This window comes from Lemur catta, unplaced genomic scaffold (assembly GCF_020740605.2).
Source record: "Lemur catta isolate mLemCat1 unplaced genomic scaffold, mLemCat1.pri scaffold_66_ctg1, whole genome shotgun sequence".
NCBI lineage: Eukaryota > Metazoa > Chordata > Mammalia > Primates > Lemuridae > Lemur > Lemur catta.
Window position 1 is genome coordinate 191,887 of NW_025423865.1, and position 26,753 is coordinate 218,639.

The 26,753-nt window shown below is 35.1% G+C and overlaps 1 protein-coding gene across 1 annotated transcript in view; it reads right to left on the minus strand.

Annotated features, from left to right (window-relative positions):
• LOC123629975 (ankyrin repeat domain-containing protein 62-like) overlaps positions 1-26,753 on the minus strand; it is a 61,249-nt gene that overhangs the window by 5,578 nt on the left and 28,918 nt on the right. The window contains exons 11-21 of the mRNA XM_045539315.1: positions 20,450-20,479; positions 20,102-20,174; positions 17,379-17,592; positions 15,852-16,035; positions 15,051-15,188; positions 12,684-13,643; positions 10,863-11,080; positions 7,618-7,840; positions 5,208-5,250; positions 3,288-3,492; positions 3,119-3,145 (exon numbers count right to left, since the gene is read on the minus strand). Of these exons, the coding sequence (XP_045395271.1) occupies positions 3,389-3,492; positions 5,208-5,250; positions 7,618-7,840; positions 10,863-11,080; positions 12,684-13,643; positions 15,051-15,188; positions 15,852-16,035; positions 17,379-17,592; positions 20,102-20,174; positions 20,450-20,479 (2,187 nt within the window). The 3' untranslated portion in view covers positions 3,119-3,145; positions 3,288-3,388. The remainder of the gene's footprint in view (positions 1-3,118; positions 3,146-3,287; positions 3,493-5,207; positions 5,251-7,617; positions 7,841-10,862; positions 11,081-12,683; positions 13,644-15,050; positions 15,189-15,851; positions 16,036-17,378; positions 17,593-20,101; positions 20,175-20,449; positions 20,480-26,753) is intronic.

Below are 26,753 nucleotides of genomic sequence, written 5' to 3' on the forward strand. Positions count from 1 at the left end.
TACCCAAAGGAAAAGATATTCTATGAAAAAGACATCTGCACTCGAATGTTTATAGCAGCATGGTTCACAACTGCAAAAATATGAAAACAATACAAGTGCCCATCAATACATGAGCAGATTTAAAAAATGTGGCAGATGTGTACCGTGGAGTACTAGTCAGCCGTATAAAAAAATTAAAAATGATTAACTACCTATTCTATTATATTGGATGGAGCTAGAGTCCATTTTTTTAAGTGAAATATCATAAGAATGGAAAAACACCACAGGCACTCACCATTAAATTCGTACCAAATGATCAACACTAATGTGCACATATGGGAAGAAACATTGATAGGGTGTTGAGCAGGTAGGAATGGGGAAGAGGGATTAGGTAAATTCACAAATAGCGGCTATGGTGCATACTCCCTAGTGAATGGGCACTGTTTTGGGACAGTGCAAAGGCAATTATGTAATCAAAGCCTTTGTAACCCTATAATACTCCGACATACAAAATAAAAACAAGGAACCAAATGGAAATTGTAGATTTTAAAACTATAATAACTAAGTTAAAATTTGGGGGATAAACTCAATAGTAAAAGGGAGAAGATAGAATAAATGAACTTCAAAGCAAATCAATAGAATTTCCCTATTTTGAACAATAAAGGAAAAAACAGATATAAAACAGAACAAACAAGACAGCCGCGGGGACCCATCAGACAGCATCTGTATCATCAGAGACCCAGGAAAAAAAGAAAGTCGAAAGAGACAGTAGGACTGAAAAAATATTCAATGAAGTAATATCTGAAAATATCACAAATTTGGCAGACAAAACCCTACAGATTCAAGTATCTAAGTGAATTCTACATACGATAAACCCAAAGAAGTCCAGATCAAGACATGTCCTTTAAAACCTTCTGAAAACTGAAAAATGAAGACAGATTAAAAACTCTTCAAAGCATGCCCAAGAGAAATGATGTAGACTGAGGGAGAGATATGGATTCAAATGACAGATTTCTCATTCAAAACCATGGAGGATGGGAGGAAGAGGCCTAACATTTTTAAATTGCTGAAAGAAAAGAACTATCAGCCACTAAATCTGCATCCAGCAAAATTCACACTCAGAAAGGAAGGGCAAATGAAGGCATCCTCAGATGGAGGAAACTAAGACAAGTTGTGCTTAGCAAACGTCCTCTTACCAATGTATAGAGTGAGTTCTCTAAACAGAAAGGAGCTGGTATCAGAAGAATGCTTGGAACCTCAAAAAGAAGAACATCAGAATGGGAAAATAGGGGAGGATAAAATATGCTTCTTCCCATACGTTTTTGAATGATATTTGATGTGGCATCCAGTGCAACAGGGGCGTCACTTAGCACCATTCCATTTTAAAAAGTAAAAAGCTGAAGGAAGCTAAATGGAAATAAGGTTTCTACATTTCACTTCAAATGGTAAAACATCCACACCAGTGGACTCTGATAAGTTGTGCATGTATAATAATAATTAAAGTCACCACTAAGAAAATTATAAAAGATATATTATCAAAAACACTGTAAAAAAAATCAATATCTAATCCTAAAACTCCTGAAGTATCCAACAGGAGGGTAAGGAAAGAGATGCAGAGGAAAGAGCAAGATAATTAACAAACAGAAAACAAATCAAAAAGTAGAACACACCTGACCCTTAAGCATATAACAATTCCCTTGAATGCAAATAGTGGGCATGTGTCAATTAAAAGACAATACCAAAGTGGAGGGGGAAAGAGCATGATTCAACAAAATTTATGCTGCCTGTTAATGAACGCACTTCAAATTTAACAGCATAGTTACAGCGAATGTAAAAGGATGGAAGTGATAAACTACACAACCTCAGTTCTCTTTAAAAACTAATATGGCTATGTTAATATGAGATAAAGTAGACTTCAGAGCAAAAACAATTACTAGACATAAAGAGGTACATCACACAATAATGGAAAGGCCAACAAACAAGAAAGACATAAGAGCTGTTTAAATGTGTACACAATATGGCCTCTGTACACATGGAGTACAAACTGACAGAACTAAAAAGAGAAACAGATAAATGCACAATTTTACCTGAGGACTTCACCACCCCACTCTAGTAATCTACAGACAGAAGATCAGCACAGGCGTAGAACAAGTGAATAACACTCTCAGCCCCCACAAGTGGGTAGTCATAGAACAGTCCACCCAATAATAGCAGATGAAACTTTTTTTCCAATAATCCATGATGAATTCACAAAAATAATCCATATTCTAAGTCACAAAATAAACTTCAAGAAATTTAAAACCATTGAAATCATACAAGTACGTTCACTTAAAATAATTGAATACACCTGGAAATTAATGAGAAAGGTAACAGAAATTCTCCAAACAGTTGAGAATTAAATAGTACCCATCAAAGAAAGCCATGGGTCTAAGAAGAAAGCTGAAAGGAATATAGAATACATGAAACTGGATGAAAATAAAAATATAACTAATGAAATTATGTGAACGCCACTTAAACAGTGCTGAAGATGACATTTATTGCACTAAGTACCTACATTATTATAAAAGGAAAAGTTCAAATCAATAGTCCTAGTTTAAGAAACTAAAAAAGAGCAAGAGAAACTGAAAATAAGAATGACGAGGAAATAGTGAATATAAGAAGAAAAATAATTATATGAAAAACCAGAAAAATAATAAGAAATCAAGAAAAGAAGTAGCTAGTTCTTTAAAAAAATAAATAAAATCAACAAAAATCTGACAAGACCGAGAAAGATAAAAACAGAGAAGATACAGATCACTAATATCAGACATGAGCAGCAAAAAAGGCAGATGTTACAGCCATTAAAATGATAACTAATGAATGCTACAAAAAATGTCATGCTCATCAACTTAACTATGTATAACAAATGGAGCAATTTCTCAAGAACCACAAATTATCCAAACTGAGCCAATATTAAATAGATAACCTGAATAGCTCCGTAACTATTTAAGAAACAAATGGCATTCGGAATAAAACAGCTCCCTCTCCCCAAAGTCTCCAGGCCTAGAGGGTTTCACTGGAGAATTTTAACCAACATTCAAGGAATTAACACCAGGGTTATACAAACTCTCCTAAAAAATTGAAGAAGACAATTACTTACCAAATAGTTTTATAAAGCCAGTATCACCTTCACATCAAAACCAGACAAAGACAGCAAAAGAAAAAAAGAGAACAACAGACCAAAGGATGTCACTAATTTAGAAATAAAATCTGCACCAAAATATGAGGAAATTGAAGCAAGTAAGGTTAGTGTAAAAAGAATTACACACCTGACTGAGTTAGATTTATTTCAGGTACTATGCTTGGCTCATTCAGCAAGTCAAATCTCAAACACAGCAGATACCACCATTAGCGGTCAATGCTAACATCATCAGGAATAAGACAAATCAGATGTAGATCCCATGTTAGGATGCAAAGAGAAGATCCACAGGATCACTTCTGTGATACACTTGTCAAAACACACATGATCTAAATCTGAATGAACAGAAAAAATCAAAAGAGTTAGGCAAACTTTTTGTCTCTAGGAAGAAAGAGCCATATAAATCTGTGCTGAAAATTAAAATTACATAAGTCTGATGGCACTGTAACAATTGTAACACCTCCAAACATTGACAATGACCACAGTACCTGAACCAAAATGATGTCTGTCTAAATGTAAATTTATCATTATGTATAGTGATGAAAATGGTAAAAGACGAATGAGAAATCAAGTAACTTCACTAAAGTATTCATGAAAACTTGCGTGTTTGGTTATTGAAAGAGCTCACACTTTGACAGTTTGAGGATATAAAATTGGCTTTCATTGGCAAGATCCAATTAAAAGTCTTTCACATCATATAATTTAAAAAAAAATTGGCATATATTGTTGAGATGCCTTCCAAAGAATATATTCATTTAGACTTGACTCATTAATGTATCCTAGAGGAGAAACTCTTCTAGAGGACCGTATCCAGCAGCACCTGGAAATAAAAGTAAAGAATTATATTCTTTACCTAAAAGATTTTGTAGGAAATAAGTGTAAGCTAGTAAGAAAGAGGCAAGAACATTATTGGTGTTAATAAGAATGATAAATATATATGTAAACAGGCAATACAAAACTCGTATTGTAATATTAATATTATATTATCATATTATTATTATTATATTAAATATTATTGCCCATAGTTGCACATTAAATTAATTATCATTGTGGTTCAGCATGTGGTTTTCTCAGCTCCCTTCACTCATTCAACAACCACATGCGAAGGAACTATGACAAGCACTGGAATGACAAGGTGAAGATGACACAGTCCACATGACCGACCTCAACAATCGTATACTGTAATATGCAAAGAGGAGAAGCAGGGAACACCCTGCAGAGTCAGAGAGACCATAACAAGTATAAAATGGGCACTCTTTTAACACAGACAAGGGCCATCTGTCCAAGTTTTCTATCAGTAGAGTACACTTTTTGGTAGGAGTGATACATAACTTGATAGCTGAGGGACAATTATCAGATAGAGGGAAGAAGTAAAGGAAAACAGGTGGCCGTGAGGAGGTACATTGTGGAATTCTAAGTAGTCTAGTTTTTGAGATGCTAGAACAGAGGGGCAGTGTAGGGTATGTGGCAAGATATGAAGTTGAAAAAATTGACAAGAACCACATTGATGTGGGTGATGTTTCCATGCTAAGAAATATGGAACCTTTTCTGAGGGCAAAAGTATGCCAGTGAAAAAGTAGATGATGGATTTAAAAGGTCACAGGTCAAGTGACTGCTTATGAACTATAATTGCTTGGCTTAGTGTCACTAGATGAGTCTGGGGGTTTTGGCCTTAAATCATTATCATAAACGTAGAAAGCTGATGATGCCTTCGTTTTCTGAGAATAGTTCCAGTGTGCTGCCTGACGCATGAATAGGTTCATAGGGATGGTAGAGTGAATAAAGTGCAGATCCAGAAAATAACAAAACAAAACATAAATTTCATGAGATTTCTCTGAAGCTATGGAATATGATAATGAAATCATGAAGCATAAGTATACTGTTCAGTATGAATGTTAGTGTTTTCACATCTTTCACTAGATTCACGTAAGAGGAAATATTTAATGTAGTATCTATTAACCAAATAATAGAGAGGGATGCCACTTCTTACAGTTGATTTCAGAAATCAAATCATTACTCTCAATTTAATTCATAAAATTTGACAGCATACCTACTTCTAGTCCTACAGTTATTTCTTCCAACTCCTGCTGCATCTGAAATAAGTCAAATATTATTTATAATCTTCAGGTAAACCAGAGACATTTTCATGGCATTGCTAGAGAGACTAGACTTAACTTGAGGATTGCTTAAATAGAGAAATAATCACATAATAAAATAAAATTCCTATTTATTTCACATTTAGATAACAGAGTGTGTATGTGTGATGCTGTCTACAATCATCTAATAAAAAAGTACAATTAATATTGGTCTACTGAATATACATGACTCCAAAAAGGGTGACATTTTCTCTTATCAGTACAAAGGTTGGACAATTCAAATCACACTTTCACATGAATGTGTTACTTTGAAATTCTTAGAAAAACTCTACCCTTTATAAAACATGATGAGGTTTTTTCACTGTAATTGATTTTTCCTTAAAATAAAATTTTTATTTTCCACTTCTAATAAAACTAAAATATTAAAGTATGTTCTATGCTACTAACATTTTAGCACAGAATCATGAATACACACATGAAGAAAATGGCACTGTCATAATGTCATGTGAATATTCTACTGGCTAAGATTAGGTAAAAATATTGTGCTGCCTGTCTTATGACTGATATTTTGTCATATGAACACTAAGATCTCCCAAAATTTGCTTGAAATAAGGATAAATATAGGTTAGAGCCAGTTTTCAAACTTAGTTTCTTTGATTCACGATGTTCTAGAATTAGAAAAGAGGTCAAAAATATATAGCTCATGAATTGTAATTTTTATTTCTTTTCAGAAATTAGTACCAGGTTTTGGAAACATCTGGCTGCTTATAGTTGCAATTTTTAGTTATTTCTAAAAATGTGTGAAAACATTTCTAACTATTAATGTATTGTAAATGTTCTCATATAGAGGATTCTTGTTTAACTCCTTTGTATAAAAGGTATTCTCCCTCTAAATGCCCAAAACGGGGCCTGAAAGAGTATATTCAAGCTAATAAATATATTGTGGTGATAATCATAATATGACATCTGATGCCTTCACAAATGTCTGACTAACACTTTCCCCAGTATTTTGAGAGACTGTTTTCCAGAACACTTTTGTGAGAACACCACCATAGAAAGGCATGAACAAATGAATAATCTGATAACAGTATTACCAGCCAGCTGTTGTAAAAGTACAACTCAATACCAGATAAAGGGAGAAGGCTTTATCAACAGAATCTTACGTTACCATTAATAAACACTATGTAAAATGTACATCGTAACGTGACTTGAACTAAGGGCCTATTAATGTAATAATCTTTTCCCAGGTTACATATGAAAGCTCAGAAGGGAAAGGGATGGACCCAGATCCCAGGAAGGGAGCTGCTCTGGGAGGGGCACCCAGAGGCTTAGGAAAAGGGTCTGGAGTATTGATGCTTCTAGTTTTGTCCTGGCTGGTGGGAGGCTTGAGTGATTTTATCTATATTGACAAGTGATACTGTCAAATATTAAATGATGTTTTAAAAGACTCTTTCATTTTATTCTTACTTTCCCCTTAAATCACACATTTTCCTCATATTTCCCTTACTAGAAATTCAGAATTGTTGTCGCCTGAAGGGCAATACAGTGCCTGGCACAGATTATAGAAGGAAAAAAGACAGCAAAATGTCTTGATAGATTTTCCATCTTAGTCATCAATCATTCAAGTGATGGCAAGATAGAGAGACAAAAGTGAATGCCATTTTAAAAGTTCAAGTACATGCCTCATTTAACTAAAAAGTGCTGTGCAATTGCCCACCAATAGGCAAATTTTACAAAACTTGAGATTAAAAGGCTGTAATTACTTTAGCAATTAAACATGTACTTTTATGTAAGGAAATGACAAATCTTTTAATTTAAAAAGAGAAGTTAATCTTTGTAGTACTACAGGTTTATTTAATTCATAAAACTTACCTCTCTTGGACTGCTATAAATAATAAATATCCAGATGTGGTTAAGTGTTTGGATGCCAATCATTCCCTTGTGACTAAGGGTGGAAACTTTGAGATGGTAGAGGAAAACTTCAAAAGTGTTATGAACCACAACCACAGCCAAACTAAAATCAATTGGAAGGAAGCCAAAGGACCTCTCAATATACTTCCTGTTATTACAGAAAATTCAATCTCTAACATCTAACTTAAATGCAGCCTTTAAACAAATCTAAAATGTGTCATTTTACTTACATGTATTGAATAACATTACTATCTGGGTATCTCTTGAAAATGAGAGCTGCAGGGAATTTAAGAAAATAGAAAACTTTCTCTTTCCTCTCTTTATTAACGCAGATAATTATAACCGTTACTAATCATGCATAGGTCATTTAAACAACTCAGTATTTCACCAAACTAAAAACAGTAATTATATCAGAAATCTGAAACCCAAAGGAAAGAAGATCATATAACTAACCTCACTCAAGTTATTCTTCAAGCTGGTATCTAAAGTCCATGGGCAGGAAGAAGAAAACAGTGAGTATTCTCTTCCAGGAAATTCTCTGTGAAGACCTAACCCATCAACAACAGTTCCAGCAGAAGCTGACTCTGTGCTCATTGTACAAGGGCCAGAGAAACTTCTGGTCTCCTGTGTCTCTGCAACAAGACTGCTACTGAACGCTGCTGGCCTCTCAGTAGCTCTGTGAAGATTGCAAAAAGACAAATGTTTAGTATTTCATTTTTTCTTAAATGATTCCTAAATGATTACATTTTCAAAAAGTGACCATAAGAGTAAATGGAACTTCCCAGTAAATAGTGTTTTAACTTTGAAGATGTGTCAAAGCATGCCTACTCTGTGCAGTTACGCTTTCACAATTGTTCCAAAGAAGTGAGTGTGTGTGTGTGTGTGTGTGTGTGTGTGTGTGTGTATGTGTGTGTGTATATATATATATATTCATATTCCTAGGGGAATTGCTAAAAAAGAAGTAATTTAAATAAAGTAAGGAGGGTAGAGAAATGTCTATCAATGATGCAGCAATGTATGGCTTAACAAGTAATAATTGCTGCCTTCTGCAATGGCTCTATTTATAAGATTCTTGTGGATGCCATAAGAAACACTTGTATTGAAAGGAATAGTAAGTGAAAATGAACAATGTGAATTTATCAGTTTGGTGCAATATAATGGCTATTTCACTATGTACAAACATATCAAAACATCATTTTATACTCCTTAAATACACACAACAAAATGATTATCCCTATGAAAAGGTAGATTAGTAGTATTCCATAGTTACATATCTGAAATTTTACTAATCCACTCATGTATTGATGTGCATTTGGGTTATTTCCACATCTTTGCAATTGTGAATTGTGCTGCTATAAACATTGGAGTGCAGATGTCTTTATGAAAGAATGTCTTTTTGTTTGTTTGTTTGTTTTCTGAGACAAAGTCTCACTCTGTTGCCCAGGCTAGAGTGCCATGGCATCAGCCTAGCTCGCAGCAACCTCAAACTCTTGGGCTGAAGCAATCCTTCTGCCTCAGCCTCCTGAATAGCTGGGACAACAGGCATGTGCCACCATGTCTGGCTAATTTTTTCTGTCTATGTTTAGTTGTCCAGATAATTTCTTTGTGTTTTTAGTAGAGACAGGGTCTTGCTCTCGCTCAGGCTATTGCTCAGTCTCAAACTTCTGAGCTCAAATGATCCACCTGCCCCGGTCTCCCAGAGTCCTAGCATTACAGGTGGAAGCCACCATGCCTGGCCCTAGAACATCTTTTTTTCCTTTGTTTAGATGCCCAGTAGTGGGATTACTGGCTCAAATGGTATTTCTACTTTTAGCTCTTTGAGGTATCTCCAAATTACTTTCCACAGGGGTTGTGCTAATTGGCAGTCCCACCAGCAGTGTAAAAAGTGTTCCTATCTCTCCGTATCCAGGCCAGCATTTGTTGTTTTGGAACTTTTTGATAAGGGCCATTCTCACTGGAGTTAGGTAATATCTCGTTGTAGTTTTGAGTTGCATTTGCCTAATGAGTAGAAATATTGAGCACTTTTTTATATTTGCTGGCCATTATTCTGTCTTCTTTTGAAAAGTTTCTGTTCCTGTCCTTTGCCCATGTATTGATGGGGTTGATTGTTTCTTGTTGTTTTCTTAAGTTCTATATAGATTCTTATTATCAGCCCTTTATCAGATGTGTAGAAAGCAAATATTTTCTCCCATTCTGCAGGTTGTCTATTCACGCTAATGATAGTTTCCTTGGCTGTGCAAAAGTTTTTTAATTTGATCAGGTCCCATTTGTTTATTTTTGTTGATGCTGTGATTGCTTTGGGGTTCTTCTTCATAAATTTTTTGCCTAGGCTGATGTCTGAAAGAGCCTTGCACCTCTTATATTATCCTGGACAGAGATCGAGCCCGTCCTTTGATGTGAGGTATCACAAGGGTTGAAAACATGCACCACATGTACTCGCCATCAAATTGGTACTAACTGACCAACACTATGGTGTTCACATGGTAGTAATACTGAGTGGGTGCTGGTCGGGGGGAAGGGTAGAGGGTAAACCCACAACTAATGGAAGCAGAGTACACTGTATGGGGAAGGGACATGCTTGTAGCCCAAGCTTGGGCAGGGCAAACAGTATTGTATGCAACTGTTAGGTTTATTACAGGTAGAAACCCAAAAAGGATGTATAGGACAGAATGTGGTTAATGCAAAGCTTAGGCTCATAAAACAATAGCCACAGCAGTCTGGGGAGACCCCGGACTTTGTAGATCAGACAGTTGCAGCCAGCATTCCTTCCCGCTCCCTCCCTGATGTAGACCAAAGCTATCCCTCCCTAGGTCTCCTGATAAGGACTATGCCAGAACAGAAGGATGGATGCGACTGGGGAAAGGGGCCATAGGACTTGGTCATTTTAAGAAAAATGTACTACAAACAACTGTTGTGCCCACTGTCCTCTGCTGCCCATAGCAGGAAGCAATTCTCCACCTGCCAGTGTGGCCCAGAAACAAAGAACTGAACACAGCTGGTGGGAGGGGGTCGGCTATCCCGGTTTATAAAAAACCTGATTGAACTCCCTTCTGTGTTGACACTTCTGACTCAGCCCACCCACACCCGGGTGAATAAACCAGCCACATTGCTCTCACATAACCTGTGTGTGAAATGTGTCCTTTAGGTCATTCATTCACCCTTTCAGTAACCAAAATGTTTGTACCCCCATAACATCCTGAATAAATAAAAAAAAAGAAAATGTAGAAATTATTATTTTTGGTAAACCAATATAAACAAGATAATTTACTGAGTGCCAGAATGCACCAAAAGTAGTTGCAGTACTTGGCTATTTGGTTCGGGCTGTAGTCTTCCAAAAAGGAGTCAAACTCATTAATATTTTCATTTAGGGGGATGGTGACAAGCAGTTTTATGACAGTATCCCTCTCTAAATCATAAAGCTTCCAAAATACTTAGCTCAAGGACTATCAGGTCAGGTTAACTACGTGAGACTATTAAGGAGAAACAAAGCCAGATAAAACAAGAAAAGAGGGAGAGATGTAAACTGTCCTGCACTCCCATTTTAAAGGCAAGTTTATTTATTAATATAATTTTCCAAAATTATATTATCTAGCTAGCTTTCACTTCCCACTAATCTCATGAACCTGTCTTAGTAAAAGGCGTGCTTTCAAGGCAAATTAATGATCTTAACTTATTTTCCATTCCATATTTTGACTTACATTTTTAGTTTCTTTGGCAAGTATTTTCTGTCTTCTAACTCTAATTGATAGAAGTGTTTATATTTTTCCAGTTCAATACAATGAAAATCTTCTGGAGCAGTTGTCATATTGGAGACTTGGGATTCAAGATTATTCATTCTGAATTCCCTCTGACTGCTTATTGCAGCCAGATGATTCTCTCTCAACTGTCGTCTGTATTCTTCCGATGCTGCTTGTGCCTGAAACAAATTAAAAGGATACATTTTTAGCAGTGACAACCTAAACAATTCTTGCATATTTGTTTCCTTCACTTTTGAATCAGACGGTGATTTTATTTGATTTTGCTTTATCTTAGTTTTTAGAGAAAGTATCTCCCTGTCACACAGGCTGGAGTGCAGTGGCCCAGTCGCAGTTCACGGCAGCCTCCAATTCTTGGGCCCAAGCGATCCTCCTGCCTCTACATCCCAACTAGCTGGGACTGCAGGTGTGCACCACCATGCCTGGCACATTTTATTATTTTTGGAGAGACGGGGTCTCATTATGATGCCAAGGTTGGTGTCGAACTCCTGTTCTCAAGTGATACTCCCATCTCCACCACCCAAAGTGCTGGCAGGCATAAGCCACCACACCCATCCTCAGAGAGCAATTTTAAATACATGACAAAAGAAGATGAGGTTTAAAATACTTACCAGCAATTATCAACTAAATCGATCATTCAATTTGGGTTTTAAAAAATTTAATCATTCATAAATTAGTACTCAAGGAATCTAATAATCTAAAGAATAGAAATAATTTACAATTTTAAAAACTGAACATTGTAACACAAGTACAATTCAAGAGTATGGTAGAATTTCTAAATCCCATTTTTTTTTTCTTTTCCTAGTACTATTGTTTTATGCTAACTGCATGCTAACTGGCCTAAATATACAAATGATTCTCTAAGGTGCATCACTACTCTCAAAGATAAACTGAAAATGTTAAAGGGAGAAACAAACGCCACCCTCATTCTAGAAATCTACAAAACCAATTGCTAAAAGTGTAGTAGAAAAAACACACACAATGTACATATGACAATATAATCTGCAGGGAAATGAATGCAAGTGCAGTTCACACTTAACTAACCTGTAAAAATAGGTTGACTTCTCTTAATTTTTCTGCAATAAACTGTGTGGCTTTTTCTTGAATTTCCTGCTCCTACTGTTGAACCTGACCACGGTCTACCATGTTCTGTTCCAACCTAAGTGCCCGTCAATTCATGACTGGATTACTAAAATGTGGTATATGCATACAAAGAATATTACACAATTGTGTATGACAATAAGAAATGACAGTGGTCTAGCACCACTTATACTTTTCCTGGATTGAGCTTGAGCCCATTATCCACAATAAGGTATCACAGGATCAGAGGAATAGCCTCCACATGTACTCACCATCAAATTGGCACTGACTGATCAACACTATGGCGCTCACACGGTAGTAATATTTTCCAGGAATTAGGGGTTTGGGGAGGGCATAAACTCACAACTAATGGACATGGTGAGCATGGTAGAGGGGAAGAGCGTGCCTCTAAACCCTGCCTGGGTGAGGCAAAGACATAAAATGTAACCAAAACGTGTGTACCCTCATAATATCCTGAAATAAAATATAAATTTAAAAAAAGTATTTTTTATGTATAACTTTTATTAGCTGGAAACAAGGTATGTTTCTAGCCTGATATTGCAAATACATTTATCATCTAGATATGTTTATATTCAACTAGATTCAACATATGGTCACAAACAAAGATTACTTTAAATTTTCTTTCAGGAACTTTGAAAAAGATTTATGTTTCTTGATACTTACTTCTTCTGGTTTCCCTTTTTCATTTTGATACAGCCTTTCTTTCAACTGATTGCATTCACCGATTAACTGCTTAATTCTATCTTCTAGCAGACGGGTTTGCTTTCCGTTCTCAGCTAGAAGGTTTTTCACAGTATCTTGAAATTGCTCTCGCATATTCATCAGTGTCTCCTCTTTATGCTCTGCTCTGCTGTGAGCGTACACCAGTTGCTCTCGAAGCAACATATTTCCTCTTTCTAGTTCAGATATTCTCTCCTCTAGATATTCCTGTTGTCCAATGTATTTCTTCACTTGATATTGTTCATTTTCATACATTTGATTGATCTTTTCCATTTGACATTCTGTTTGGTAGAGGTGTCTTTGGACACATTCCAAAGACAGAGTCTTATCTCTCAGAACATTTCTTGTGCTATGGAACTCATCTTCCAGGCTACCGATTTGACTTTGAGCCTTAGAACAGTTTTGACCAAAAGTCTCATGGTTTTCTTTGAGATCAGACACAGGTACATTTATTTCATTCCGTAAGCAAAACCACTCATGTCCTGCTCTCTGGAAAGACATTTTGACGTCTCTTCCTGACATCAGAATTTGATCAACGTATTGATCATGTATTGCAGCAGTCAGTCTAGAACTGCAGGATGCAAGTTCTGCTTGCAGTTGTTCCTTGCTCTCTTTTTCATTTTGTAGTTGAGCATTTAGCAAGGCATTCTCACATGCCAGAGCATTAAGCTGGTCACTATACTGAGATACTGTGTCTGTTAACTTTTCCACATTCTTTTTCATGGTCATTTGAAGGTTCTCATTCACTTCTTCCACAATTTTAATGTGGTTGATATACTTATTTTCTTTTTCCTCATTCTGATATTTTATTGTGGCTATTTCCATTTGTAGCATGGCTATTTCTTCATGCAACATGTCATTTGTACACATGAGAAATCGTTCTTTTTCATAACTCTGACAAATCTAAGTACAACAACGGGAACTTTTAGTTAGCACTCAATGAAATGACATATGATTTCTTCTTAAAATAAAGGAGAACGTATCCATTTATACATTGAAAATGATGCAATAAGAGAATATCCAACTGGAAATAGAAGATGGATCAAAACCTCACACTGTATAATAGAGCATAAATTCTCAAAACATCAAACATTCATTTCTGGAAAATGAATCCATGAAAGGAAAAAGGAAACCATTAGAGAATTTTTAAGAATCTCAAAATTGGAAAAGCCTTTCCCTGAATTACAACAAAATCAAAGGCATAAGAAGAAAGATTTATAGATTTGACTACATTAAAAAATTGGGTTTACACTGTAACAGCTAACCTCTGCGTTACCCATAGGAAGAGACTTAGCTTTGCATATATTTGGACAGATAAAATTTCCTTATAGATATTCTACCTTCCTAGCTATTTGTAGTCAGTGTGTATGGTACATTGGTGGACAAATGATGTATCTAGGCTTTGTCCTACACCATTTCTACATACATCAACAAACTCATTTAGTTATCACAGTTCTGAAAAGGAGAGGTTAACAATGTAGGCAAGCTGTGGAATTTCCCCCAGGTCTTCTGATTCTACCTCTACCAAATCACAGTTACTTCTCTTGTGTAAGCATATAAACACAAAGGAAGCCTTTCATTTCAAAACACCAACCATAACTAAGATAACATTGATTGAGCTCTTCTTAAGAAAATCATGAATTGCCATCACAATGGCTCTTATTTTCTCCTGGTTACAATGTTTGAAACCGTAATCAGTGTGAACAGGGGAAAATGCACTCAATCATTTTACTAGGAACAAAACAGTTATCAAAAAATTCTCACTAAGTCTATGTTATGGCATACTATTGTTTGCAAAACCTCTTTGTACTGAAATAAGACACTACTTGGAGCAAATTGTAACTCCTCTCCACAGTGAGGAGCATGGCATCCCAAATATGGTCTCTGAACTGGCTGTCCTTTTCCTCCTTAACCATCAGTGCAAGTAATAAACTAACCTCTCCATTAATATATCAAGGGAATGGAATCACTTCCCAAAACTAGAACATCTATTCTTAGTAGCAAGGGATTTGAGATTATGAAAATACCATCAATTCCTACAGAAAACATTAAAAGCCTCTGATTTGGATGAGGCCATTGTGACTATAACTACTGGACTATGGCAGAGAAATGTAACTAAATTGAGAACAATATTTTATCCAATGGGCCAAAAATGCCACCACCATCACTGCCATAGATGTATAAATACACAGACACGCAGCTTAAAATACTTTATACTTTCCAAGATGCATATAGTTTGTGTTTTACATATTAATATATACACATACAAGCACACACAAACACGTATGTGAAAATGACTAAAGAAAATACCTGAGATTCCATTTCCCTCAGAGTCATTTCTGTTTCAGTTTGTGTGTAAAGTTGATTGGCCAGAATCCAACCTTGTAACTGTCTGGCATTCCGCTCTCCATATAACTGCCTCTGACTCTTGTTGTACTTTTCTGCAAGCTAGAGATATAGTAAAGGTTTTGGTCTAATAGCATCAGGGAAAAAAGTCCAAAAAGTTAATTAAGAGTATAACCTTTAACAAAGCTGTGAAAAGCAAGAGCTTATGGAAGACAAGGACTTTTATGTCTCAAGAATTACTCCAATTTTAATTGAATAAATGACAGCTAAATTCATCAAAGAACAACAATTTTAAATACACACATATATAGTACTGTGAAAAAAAATTTACAGAACATTAAACTAGTTTCATTAGAGTTTCAAAGCTATAGACCTTACTGTAATATAAAAATGCCTAAATTAACATTTTTATTAGTGATTAAACTCAACTTTCCCTTCATTGCTCCATGAAGAATGCATATACTGAACACTTATCAGATGCCAACATTTATAATAAGGAATTTTAGCTAAAAATGCCATAATTCATTTTTAAGATAACATTTTTCTTGTGTTTTAATCCTACATAACATATATTTTACCAAATTGATGTAAGCAATATTGTTGACATAAAGTTAATCTGGGGAAAGGACATGGTTGAAGTTCTGACTCGGGGGCGGGGGGGGGGTGATGGGCGGGACATGGCAATATATATAACCTGGACTTTTATACTCACATAATAAGCTGAAATATAAAAAAAATAGAAAGTTTTACCGAAGATCAATTTACCTCAGACAAATAGTTTCTTAATATATTCATTTCTGCATTCAGTGTTTTGACAGACTCTTCAGCTTGTTGTTTCATTTCAACTTCTTTCCTGCATTCCTCTTCCTTTTTTCTTATCTCTTCTCGAGTGTTTTCATATAACAGATCAGCATTTCTTCTCTTCTCTCCTTCTTCTTTTAAGGTACATCTGCAATTAAATACACTTATCTTTTAAAATTAGTTTTTTGTAGAAAATACAAAGTCCACTTTATGATCTGCCTCTTCATATGTTGGTCTATTATCCTAATAAAATTTCCATGCTCTTGAATATTTTTCCTACTTCTCAGGTTTTTAATTTCTCATTTCAGTCTCTTCCAAAGGATATAAAGAGTACTGATGAAAGAACTATCTGCTAACTGATAAGTTTGTGTTACTAGTACCTCTGGTAAATATTATGGAAAAGAATACTGGCAATGATCCACTAAAGATACAAGTTGAAAGTTTCCTTGTTTTCACACAGTCATAATTACCCCTCAATTAGGGCAGATCATTTCAAGTTAACTAAGTTTTAAAAAGTCACTGTTTATAAACAAGCTTAGACATTCAGTAGAAATAAATTGTCAACTTCATGACATATTGCAGGTATCCCTAACAATAATTTACCGTGTAGGAGAGCACCTTCCCATGTCTTTCACAGAACATGTATCTACAGATTACCATGATCCAGGAACAGCCTAAGGAGTCCAGTATCTATTACCCCACACCTTTTGCATTTCTTTGTTTGGTAACATGTTCAGTGTATCTTGCTCATTATTTTATATTTCATAAAAAATTTTAAAATCTGCTTTGGAACAAGAGAAGATCTAATATTTAATTAAATAACATAGGATAATATGTATTTTAACATAGAACTTTGAATTAACTTTATCTCTGTATGAGAGAGTGATGTTGAAGAAACAAATCCGTAATTATGTTCCATGTTACTTTTTGTTCCATGCATATTCAGAATAAAAGCATATAAAATTTTTAAAATTCATTCTGGGTTGAGAAAAATGGCCATTTCACATTCTGTTCAATTGTAAATTAATATGAAGTTTCTTGAGAAAAAAATATCAACATTGATCAAAGATCTTTCTTTAAAAGTTCCTATACTTTCACCAAAAATTCTACATTGAAGAATTTATTCAAAGTAAATAGTTAGAAATGTAGGAAAATATTTATATCAAAGCTGTTCCTTGTAGCATTGATTATAATACAGAAAATTTTAAAATTCAAAATATAATTTCTGGAATAATGAGATTGCCAAATTTTAGACTTCTATGTAGCCATTAGCATTAAGTAGTAAAAGAATATGCATTTGTTTATTAGTAGACATATTCACAGTTTATAACTTACTGTCTTACTTTGAAGAATTTCACACTCTACAACATCACAGATTTTACCCCTGTTAAACCCCAGAATGGAAGTAGCAATTATTCAAATTTTCCTGTAGATCTTTAGTGTGAAGTAAACAGTACATGCAAACATTTCTTTAAAACTAGGATGTCATACCTCAAAGTAGAGAGTTCACATTCCCATACGGTTTTTTCATAATTTAACTGTGACATTATTTTTTTGGCTTCATAGAGCTCATCTTGCAGAATGCTAACCTTGTTTTCCATTTTTCCAATTTTTATTGTGAGTCTTTCACACTCATTGCTTTTAAGTTCTACTAATCTTTGCTGGGAAAGAATGGCATCTTGCATTTTCAATAGGATAACAAAATCTGTATTAGGGAGAAAACAATAAAGATATAAAATACATGAGTACTTTTGGGATATAAAGGACTGCACATTTAACAGTCACTCATTCATACAATGAACAAATATATAGCAAGGGCCTGCAATGTGGAGGACCTTACACCCAGCTCTGAAGATAAAACAGATAAGACCTCTGTTCTTATTTAAATACTTTAAGTGTGGTCAGGAACAAAGACAATTATAAATTCAGATAGATGCTATAAGTAAAGAGAGTTCTATGAGCACTTAAGAAAAACTGATCTACACTGAGCCCAGCGAACTGTCTCTGAGGAAGGGATGGCAACACTGAAAAACAGAAGATGAAAGGAAGCAGTTGAGCAAAGGGAGAAGGAAAACATTCCAGCCACTCTACAGCCTGGGCTGAAGCTCCACTGCAATCTGCTTCCAGCCAAGTTGGAGGAACAGGTGCTGATTGACCTTCTTACCTGAAACAACCAAAACAAAATAGACAAGGCACATTAAACAACGATTTTCAGGACAGTGGACTTCAAGCAATGGAGACCATGATCCCCAAAAGAAAGGAAACAAGTGAGGTAAGCCTTATGAATGCCTCAGCTCTCTGCCTTGACAGACGTTCCAGGCCATGACTGAGGGAGGAAAAACCTCAGGTAGAGTCTCCCAGACTCCCCGAGTTGAGGTGATGAAGCTGAGAGTCTGGTAAAACCAAGGCAGAGAGAGATCACAGGACAGAACACTGGATAGGAGAGAATAGCACAGGGAAAGAAACCTGGAGACCTGCAGAGATCCCCTGTCGGGTATTTAGTAGAGTAACGAACAGTGCATGTGTGCTAGGAAACTACCTAAACCAAGGGTGGGGGGTGGGGAAAAGCTAAAAGAAATAGAGGAAACCATGCCTGGTGTTCACACAGAGCCAGGAAGAGTGGCCATTCCCATGAGCCAGGCTGGGAAAAAAATCATACTAGCAAAAAACAAGCAAATTAAAATTTTAAAAATCAACTTCATCAAACAATGAAATACAGATAAAACTGGTAAAATCAAGAAAACCTATACACTGAAAACTATACAATATCACTGAAATAATTAAATTCCATTATATAATTGGAAAGATACCGTCTGGTGCCAGAACAATTGAATATCAATAACCAAAAATGAACTCAAAATGGAACCATAGATCCAAATATTAATATAAGCCCTAAAACTAGAAAACTTCCAGAAGAAAGCACAGGAGAAAGTCTTTGTGATCTTATGCTGGGCAAAGACATTTTAGACATGCTATGAAAATCAAAATCCATAATTGAACAAATAGATAAATTGGACTTCATTAAAACTATAAACTTTTTCTCTTTATAAGATACTACCAACAGAAAGAAAAGTTAAACCACAAACTGGGACAAAGTCCTTGCAGAAAAAAAAAAACAAAAACATTGTTAATAAAGTAAAAGTATCCAAAATATATTTTAAAAAACCTCCAAAAAGATAGTTCACAAAGAAGTCATACAGATGGCAAGTAAGCATATGGGAAGATGCTCAAGGTTATTAGTTATTAGGATAATGTATATTGAAACCATTATGATATGCACAATACACACCCACCAGAATGCCTAAAATTTAAAAATTCTAAAAAATGGCACAACATGGTGTTTGTGGCAATACAGCGCAACCGGAACTGTCAGATACTGCTGATGGCAATGAAAAACTGTACAAATACTTTGGAAAACAATTGAGTAGTTTCTTAATAAAGGAATACAAAGGGGCATGAGGAGACTTTTGTGAGTGATGGATGTTAACTATCTTGACAGTGGTGATGGTTTAATGTCTCCAGATGTGTCCAAAATTATCAAAATGTATATTTTATCTATGTTTTTATCATATATTAATTATGCTTCATGAAAGCCATTGATTAGAGCGACAAGCATCTAAGATGGTGGCTGGAACACAGAGAGAAAGAAGGGTAGAAAATTATGTAGTATAATGCTGGAGAATTGAGATCTTTAACCTTATAGCAATGAAAGGTGATAGCTGCGTTTTAAGCAAGGGAGGACCATGATGAGATCTGGAGTTTTCAAAATATATAATTATGGTTGAAGAGTAGACCACAGTTTGGGCAGCTAGGGTAGAAGGGAAAACAGTTTTAAGTGTATTCCAATATTCTAGGTGGGAGTTAATGGCAACTTGCCCTTGGCTATAGGTAGGAGGAGAAGCAGAGTCAACAAAAAGACTGGGCATGCCATTCACACAGAGAAAAACACAGTGGAATTATCATAACTCTTCAGCTGAGAGTGCACAATATACATTAGTTCTAATTGTACATTAACATAAAGTATATTTCTGGGATGAACTCGTGACTATAGCACATCAGTGCTGTATGGTGCAGTGCTAAGCAATGGGTACATATATGTTACTTAGGATACGTAAGAAGGCCTTACATTTATACAATGGTTCTACCTTTACAATACATTCCAAGCTGTTCAACAAGCAAGATAAAATGCTGATAGTAAGAGGAAGGCAACTCACAATCCTCTGGGGCTGTTGCAGATGACCAAGTTAAGTCATCATGGTCACTCATAGACTGTATTTGTTCTTTCACCTACAAAATAAATAACACTGCTTCAATATGTCTCCAAATACTCATAGCATAAAAAAATGTACAGAAGTGCTAGTTATCCAACTTTTATATGAATAAAATCATAGGTTCTTCTAAAAGAAATGGATTTTTGTTCGAAGGATACCTTTATCGATGCCTACTGCTTCTTACCACTTTTTCAAAGCAAATGACTTTACAACAAAATGTCCACTATTTTCTTATTTTATGTTGTATAATACATATTCTAACAATATTTTTGATAATTTATTTTTAAATACCTTGTTCTTTTCATTAGGTGTTTTCTTTGCAGGACTGGAAAAACACAAACAATTTCTTTCAGACAAACAATAAATATATGAAATACAAAGAATAGCTAAAACTTTTGTATATATAAAATGTCTAATTTTTATATGATAAAATTCATATGTAAATTTATTTCTCCTCTTCAAAATGTTACAGGTAATTATATTTACAGGCAATATAAAATATAATAATTTTTACAAGGAAGTTTAAATGATAGAAAGTAATATGAAGAGATACAGAAAATATATTAATAATATAACAAAGAATTAAATTTAGATCAAGCTTTCTGACATTCAAAACAAAAGGAAACACATCTTAGCTACATTATTTGATAGAAAGAAATCTATCAGGGTATTTTTATTGTGATTATTCTCCTTTTCACTGAAAACAAGCTTTTACTGGCACTGAAACCTATTTGGGAAATCATACTTATGTCCTTATATGAGGGAAACGTTTTTCTCATGATGGTATTAGCTAGCTCATTCCAAACTTATTATGCAGATACTATGCATTATTTTAAGCACTGTGCATGTGGTCAACTCATTTTCGTCCTCACCATAATCCTGTGAGGTAGGTGACACATTAGGTATTTTATAAAGGAAGAAGCTAAGCACAGAAAGGCCACAGAACTTGCTCAAGCCCATAAAGCTTGTCCGTAGCAGACCCAGCATTCAAACCCAGGTTTCTGACTCCAAAGCATGGGTTTCCCCATGTGATGTGAAAGTAACATTTATTTTTAAGTGTTTTAAGTGAGATGATAGCAGAGGAAACAATATTATCATTCCATTTCTTTCCAAAATCATACATAATAATTTCTAAACCTTACAAATGTTTTCTTAAAAGGTTTTATACTCAACCAATTTTGGAAACCTATTTTAATAAACTAAACATTTATTTTTTCTACAGAACGTCATCAGCAAGCATTCATTTATCTATTCAACTGTTCATTCATGCATTCAACAAATACTTATTCAGCATGTAATACATGTGAATGACATTGTTGGTACAATGAAACTTTATTTTATACTTTAGAACTTTATAATCCAGAAGTAATAATCTGTGGTAGATCATAATAGTTTGCTTTTTTGTTGTACATGAAGAAAGCCCTTCCCACAATCTAAATAATTATAAAGTTGACACATATACCTGATACTTTAGAGCACCTTACCAAATCATAGGTATTTATTATGCTACTGGCAAAGGTACTGTAATATATACATGGTCAAAAAGGAATGTTTAAACTGTAATAAATATGCCTTAAGTGTCTGTGTGTTTTTACTACACTTTTTAAAAATCCTATCTATTACAGTTTAATTTTTAAGTCATCATTGGCATCTTTAATTCAATTAGACAATTTCATTTCTGAACCAGTTCTGAAGAAATAACATCCTACTATAAAATCATACATGAATAGAACTTCTAAGGACAATTAGTTTACTACAAATGCTTAAAACGTAATGTATGAAGGTTTCTAGTGCTCAGACATGTAAACAAAATTAAATTTCCTTCTCTACTTGGTCATTCCCAACAGCATACAAATATATTCTCTAAAAGCTTCTAATTTAAAATAAAGAAATAAAACTCCCTTGAATCCCACATTCTTCTTCAGTTATTACCCATTTCTCCATTGCCTTTCCCAGGAAAATGTCACTCAAGAGCTGTCCATGCTGTCCACTACAGTCAGGGTTCCATGGTAACCATTTATTGAAACTGCTCCTTTCTTGAGCTACTTCACTTAGGACAATGGTCTCTAGTTCCATCGACTCTATAATAAATTACAACTAGCTAAGGGGCACACACAGACACACAGGGAACTGAAAGTCATTGGAAATCAAGCAGGGGGAAATAGGGAAAGGGGCACAGACCGCCCTGAAGGGTATACTGAACACTGCTCAGAGGATACGGGCACACTCACAGCCCTGACTCAAGTTTTACAAAACCCACCCATGTAACAAAAACATTTGTACTCTCTTAATATTTTGAAATGAAAAATAATAATACTTAGCTTAAAATACAAAAAAAAAAAAAAAAAGAAACTACTGCTCTACTCCTTGTCCAAGTTCACTTGTCCTCATCTTAATCAATCATTTCACAGCATGGATACAGTTGAGCATTCTCTAGTTTTGGCAGACAACACTATTATATTTCCAGTAAAAGTAATCACTGCTGACATTCTTTCACAAGGACATAAAGGACTTATAGATTTTATGTTCCTTCATTCTATTTCACTTCAGGCGCTGTCATCATTCACACCTCCAGGTACTAAACTGGCCTTCTCATACACTGCTCATCACAGATTCGTTTGAGGTCTGTTTTTCATTTTCATTTTTCTTTACTTCCCTTATATGCAATGCAGGACTAGTACTTTAAAACAAACACATAAAAGAGATAATGTTTTCTAATAATTCTATTGACAATATATAAAAGGGAATTTTTTATAAACTTCTACATCTTCTCCATTTCAATTCACTTATTAATTTAAAAAAATATTATGAAGCACCAACAATATGCAAAGAAATACATATTCCTTGCTTCAAAAAAAAAGGTCAAATGCAATTATGATACAATGTGATACAAAAGACTGAATCTTTTTGAAAAGTTCTACATGAGCCCAGGGAAGGCTTCACAGAACAGACAAAATACATAAAAGAAGCTCACCAGGCAAAAAGTAGGAGAAAGCCAACCAACTTAAGGAAAGAATGTGCGTACCAAGATGAGGCACAGGGTGTCTAGGTGTTTCTTAGGAACTTGAAAGGAAAAGTGTAAAATACATAGAAGCAAATGCTGAGAGGTGAACGCTACGCTGACCTTGAATTCTACACTGAAAGCCGGGAGCTCACTGCCTACAAGAAATGATTCTTAGGCATAGGAGCAATAATTAGATTTGTGCTATATTTTTGGTTTTCTGTTTAAATATGACAATGTTTCACTTCAAAAGTTATAAAATAGCATGAAGCACACATAACATGAATGTAAGAAATCAGCAAATATCTTAGGAGAAATCCTTACTTTTAGAATACCTATATATCATTCTATATAGGATTTATAAATGGCAATATTGTGATGAATTATAATTTTCTTTGAAAATAAAATAATTTTTTGACTTTTATCTACTTTTAGCCTAGCTAATTCTAATGTAAATAGTAAGATATACCAACAGAAAAGTGTATTTACTTTTTTGTGGAATAAACACATGTGTAAGAAAATCACTATCATATACGTACATGAATTTACAAAGAAACCAAAATTTCCCACAGGAGATTATGTTAGGAGTTGAGCATGAGCCTTTAAATATATCAAAAACAAAAACAAAAGTAACAGCTATAAAATGAATCATGTAGATAACTGTTCTGTTTAAGACTAAGCAGGCCAGAAAGAAAAGGGGATTGGGGAGAAATCTTCCTGAGAGCAATTATCAAACAACTGCTCTTGACTCAAACTGCAAAATAAGTTTACGATTCTAGAATAACAAATAGTTTTCATTTTGAATATAGTTGATAGAAGGCTGATTACAACACAAAATGTCTGGTCCTCACACTTAGAAAATGACTGATCTGTAGCCATGGTAACAAATAGCCACCCCCAAGTAGTTTTAAGTCTAGTCAATCCATCAGTGACCACTGGCCTCATTCACCAATCAGTATCAGCCACTTGCTTCTGAGAGACAGCCAGTCAGACACAAACTCATTCCAAGAAACATGCCTGGGAGTGCCCAGCACTCAACCACTGTGTCACTCAAATAACCGTGCTAGTACAGATGATGTCAACCCATGTATTCCTCTGAAAGGCTGCCAGTCCTTAAATGCCACTCTTCCCAAAACCCTGTGTAAGATCAGCAACTGCTCTGTCAGAAGAAACTGCCTCACCAGCATAGCTCTCTTACTAGAGAAAGCAATAAATTCCAACTTCATCTTCTTATTTCAGATATTGAAGGCTCACCATTCTTTGGAAAGAATTGTTAAGTCCATTAAAATTACCTCACTTATATTTTACTTTTCTTAATAAACACAAATGAAGTTTGCAATTCCTTTGATCTGTCTTACCATATGTAAAACAATCATCATTACAGTAAAAGAGTAAATACTGAGTAAACACATTATTGGGCTTTTCTCCCTAAATGAAAACAAATAAATATACAGAATATAGCTTATTAAAGTGTACATAAGAATTCAAAAATGCATAATCGCTAGGTAAAGTTGTCACAATGAACCCATGTCACACTTTTAAATGAGATTTAGTCTAATGATTAAAACAATACCCACAGGGTAAACTCCATACACTCAGTTAATACAAGTGTATGGAGTAGGTCCTTATGACATTACATGCTAGGCTGTTTTCCAGACACAGGGGTATGGCAGTGAACACGCAAAAGTCCTATCATGAGAGTGAAGGAAACACACAATGACAGTAAACAGAACAGCTGGGCAAACTGCATCATATGTTAGAGGAGAAAAGGTAAAGCAGGATAATGAAATGTTTATGTGTTGGAGAAGAGGCATGGTGGAAATGTTAGCATGTCTAGAAAAAGCCTTGCTGAGAAAACAGTTGTTAAGGAAAGAACTGAAGAAATAGACAAAAGGAGGCCAGAAAGATTTCTGAGGAAAACCATTTAAAATAGACAGAACTGCCAAGTACAGAGGTGTGCCTGTAGAGTTTAAGGAATAGTGAGAAGTTCAATGAGGCAGTAGAAGAGCTAAAGGGATTTAAAAAAATGGAAAATTAAGGCAGAGGGACTAAAGATCAGATCATGTGCTTCCTTTTAGGTATTAAGAAGAATGGTGACATATACTCTGACTGAAATGGGAGGCAATTGGGATGTTCTGAGCAGAGGAATGACATCCTCTGACTTGTTTTAATATGAGCACTGGGTTAAGCACTGATGGAAAGAGGACTAGAAAAAAAAGACCATTTAGGAGTGCGTTACACTCATCTAGATAGCAGATGGTGGTGGCTTAGACATTGGTGGTGGCTTCACCAATCTGTGAATGGTTTCTGCATCTATTTTGAAGGAAGACCTGACAAGATTTGCTGACAGATTTGGTATGAGATGTCAGAGACAGAGAGGGAGAAAAAAAGAGAGAATGAGAGAGAGAGAGATGTCAAGGATTACACCAAGGTTTTTGCCAGAGTAACTGAAAGGGTTCCCATTAACTCCGGTAGGAAAGACTCCATGATGAGGGTGAGGTATAAGAAAGAACATCAATAGATCAATTTTGGACCTCGTAAGCTGTGATACCTAATAGCTAACCAAAGAGGGAGGTCAAGTAGGCAGTTTTGTCTATAGGTCTGGAATTAAGAAAATCATTAGCACACACAAGGTAGTAAAAGTCATGAGAAAGAAGCCTGAGGACTGAGCCCTGGGACACTTCAATGTGCGAAAGGTGGGGTGTGAGGATGAACACACAAAACAGACTAAGATGGATGAACTAGAAAAGAAGGAGGAAAAACCAGGTGAGTGAGTGATATCCTGAAAGTCAAGGGTAAAAGGGATTATGGAGGAGAGAGTTTTTCACTGGAGAAAAGATTGCTGACAGAGTGAGTAAAATGAGGTCTCAGAAATTATATCTAGATTTATTAAAGTGAAAATCAGTGGGAACTTTGAGAAAACCAATTTTGCACTAGAGGTGGGAGTGAAAATTGCTGGGATGAGTTCAAGAGTGAATGGCAAAGAAATTCAAGTCCATGTGCAGACACTAGGCAGTTTTTTCAAGGCCATCATACCTAAGTGGCATGATCATGGGCACTCTAATGTTCTTCTTGTTTAGCTATATATTTCAATCACTATAAAATAATTATATAGCATATTTTCACACTTTAAATGTTTCCAAATTGTATACATATGGCATTTTAAAAAATGCCAGACCAAGGTATTAAAGAATAAATTCACAAAAATTATAGAATTACAAGATCCTATGAACATTTCTAGATCATATAAGCTGATTTTTGCTTATACTTTTGCCCATACTTATAAAAAAGACCACAGAAACACCAAAACATTCAAAAGTAGTATTTTTGCCTTTAGAAACATCATCCAATTGCAGGATATTTTATACTCATCAAATATAGAAAGCAATCACTCATACTAAAATACTGATTCAAGGACAGGAATAAAAGGGGTAAATGCACAAAATAATCTCATTTTTAAACTGAAGGTTTGTAACATATAAAGTCACTGTAGAAAATACGGTATGATGCATACTGACATATATTTAAAAGGAAGGTTAATGCCATGAATTCAGGCTATCTTTACAAAGAAGATTCACCACATTAGCAGCACCG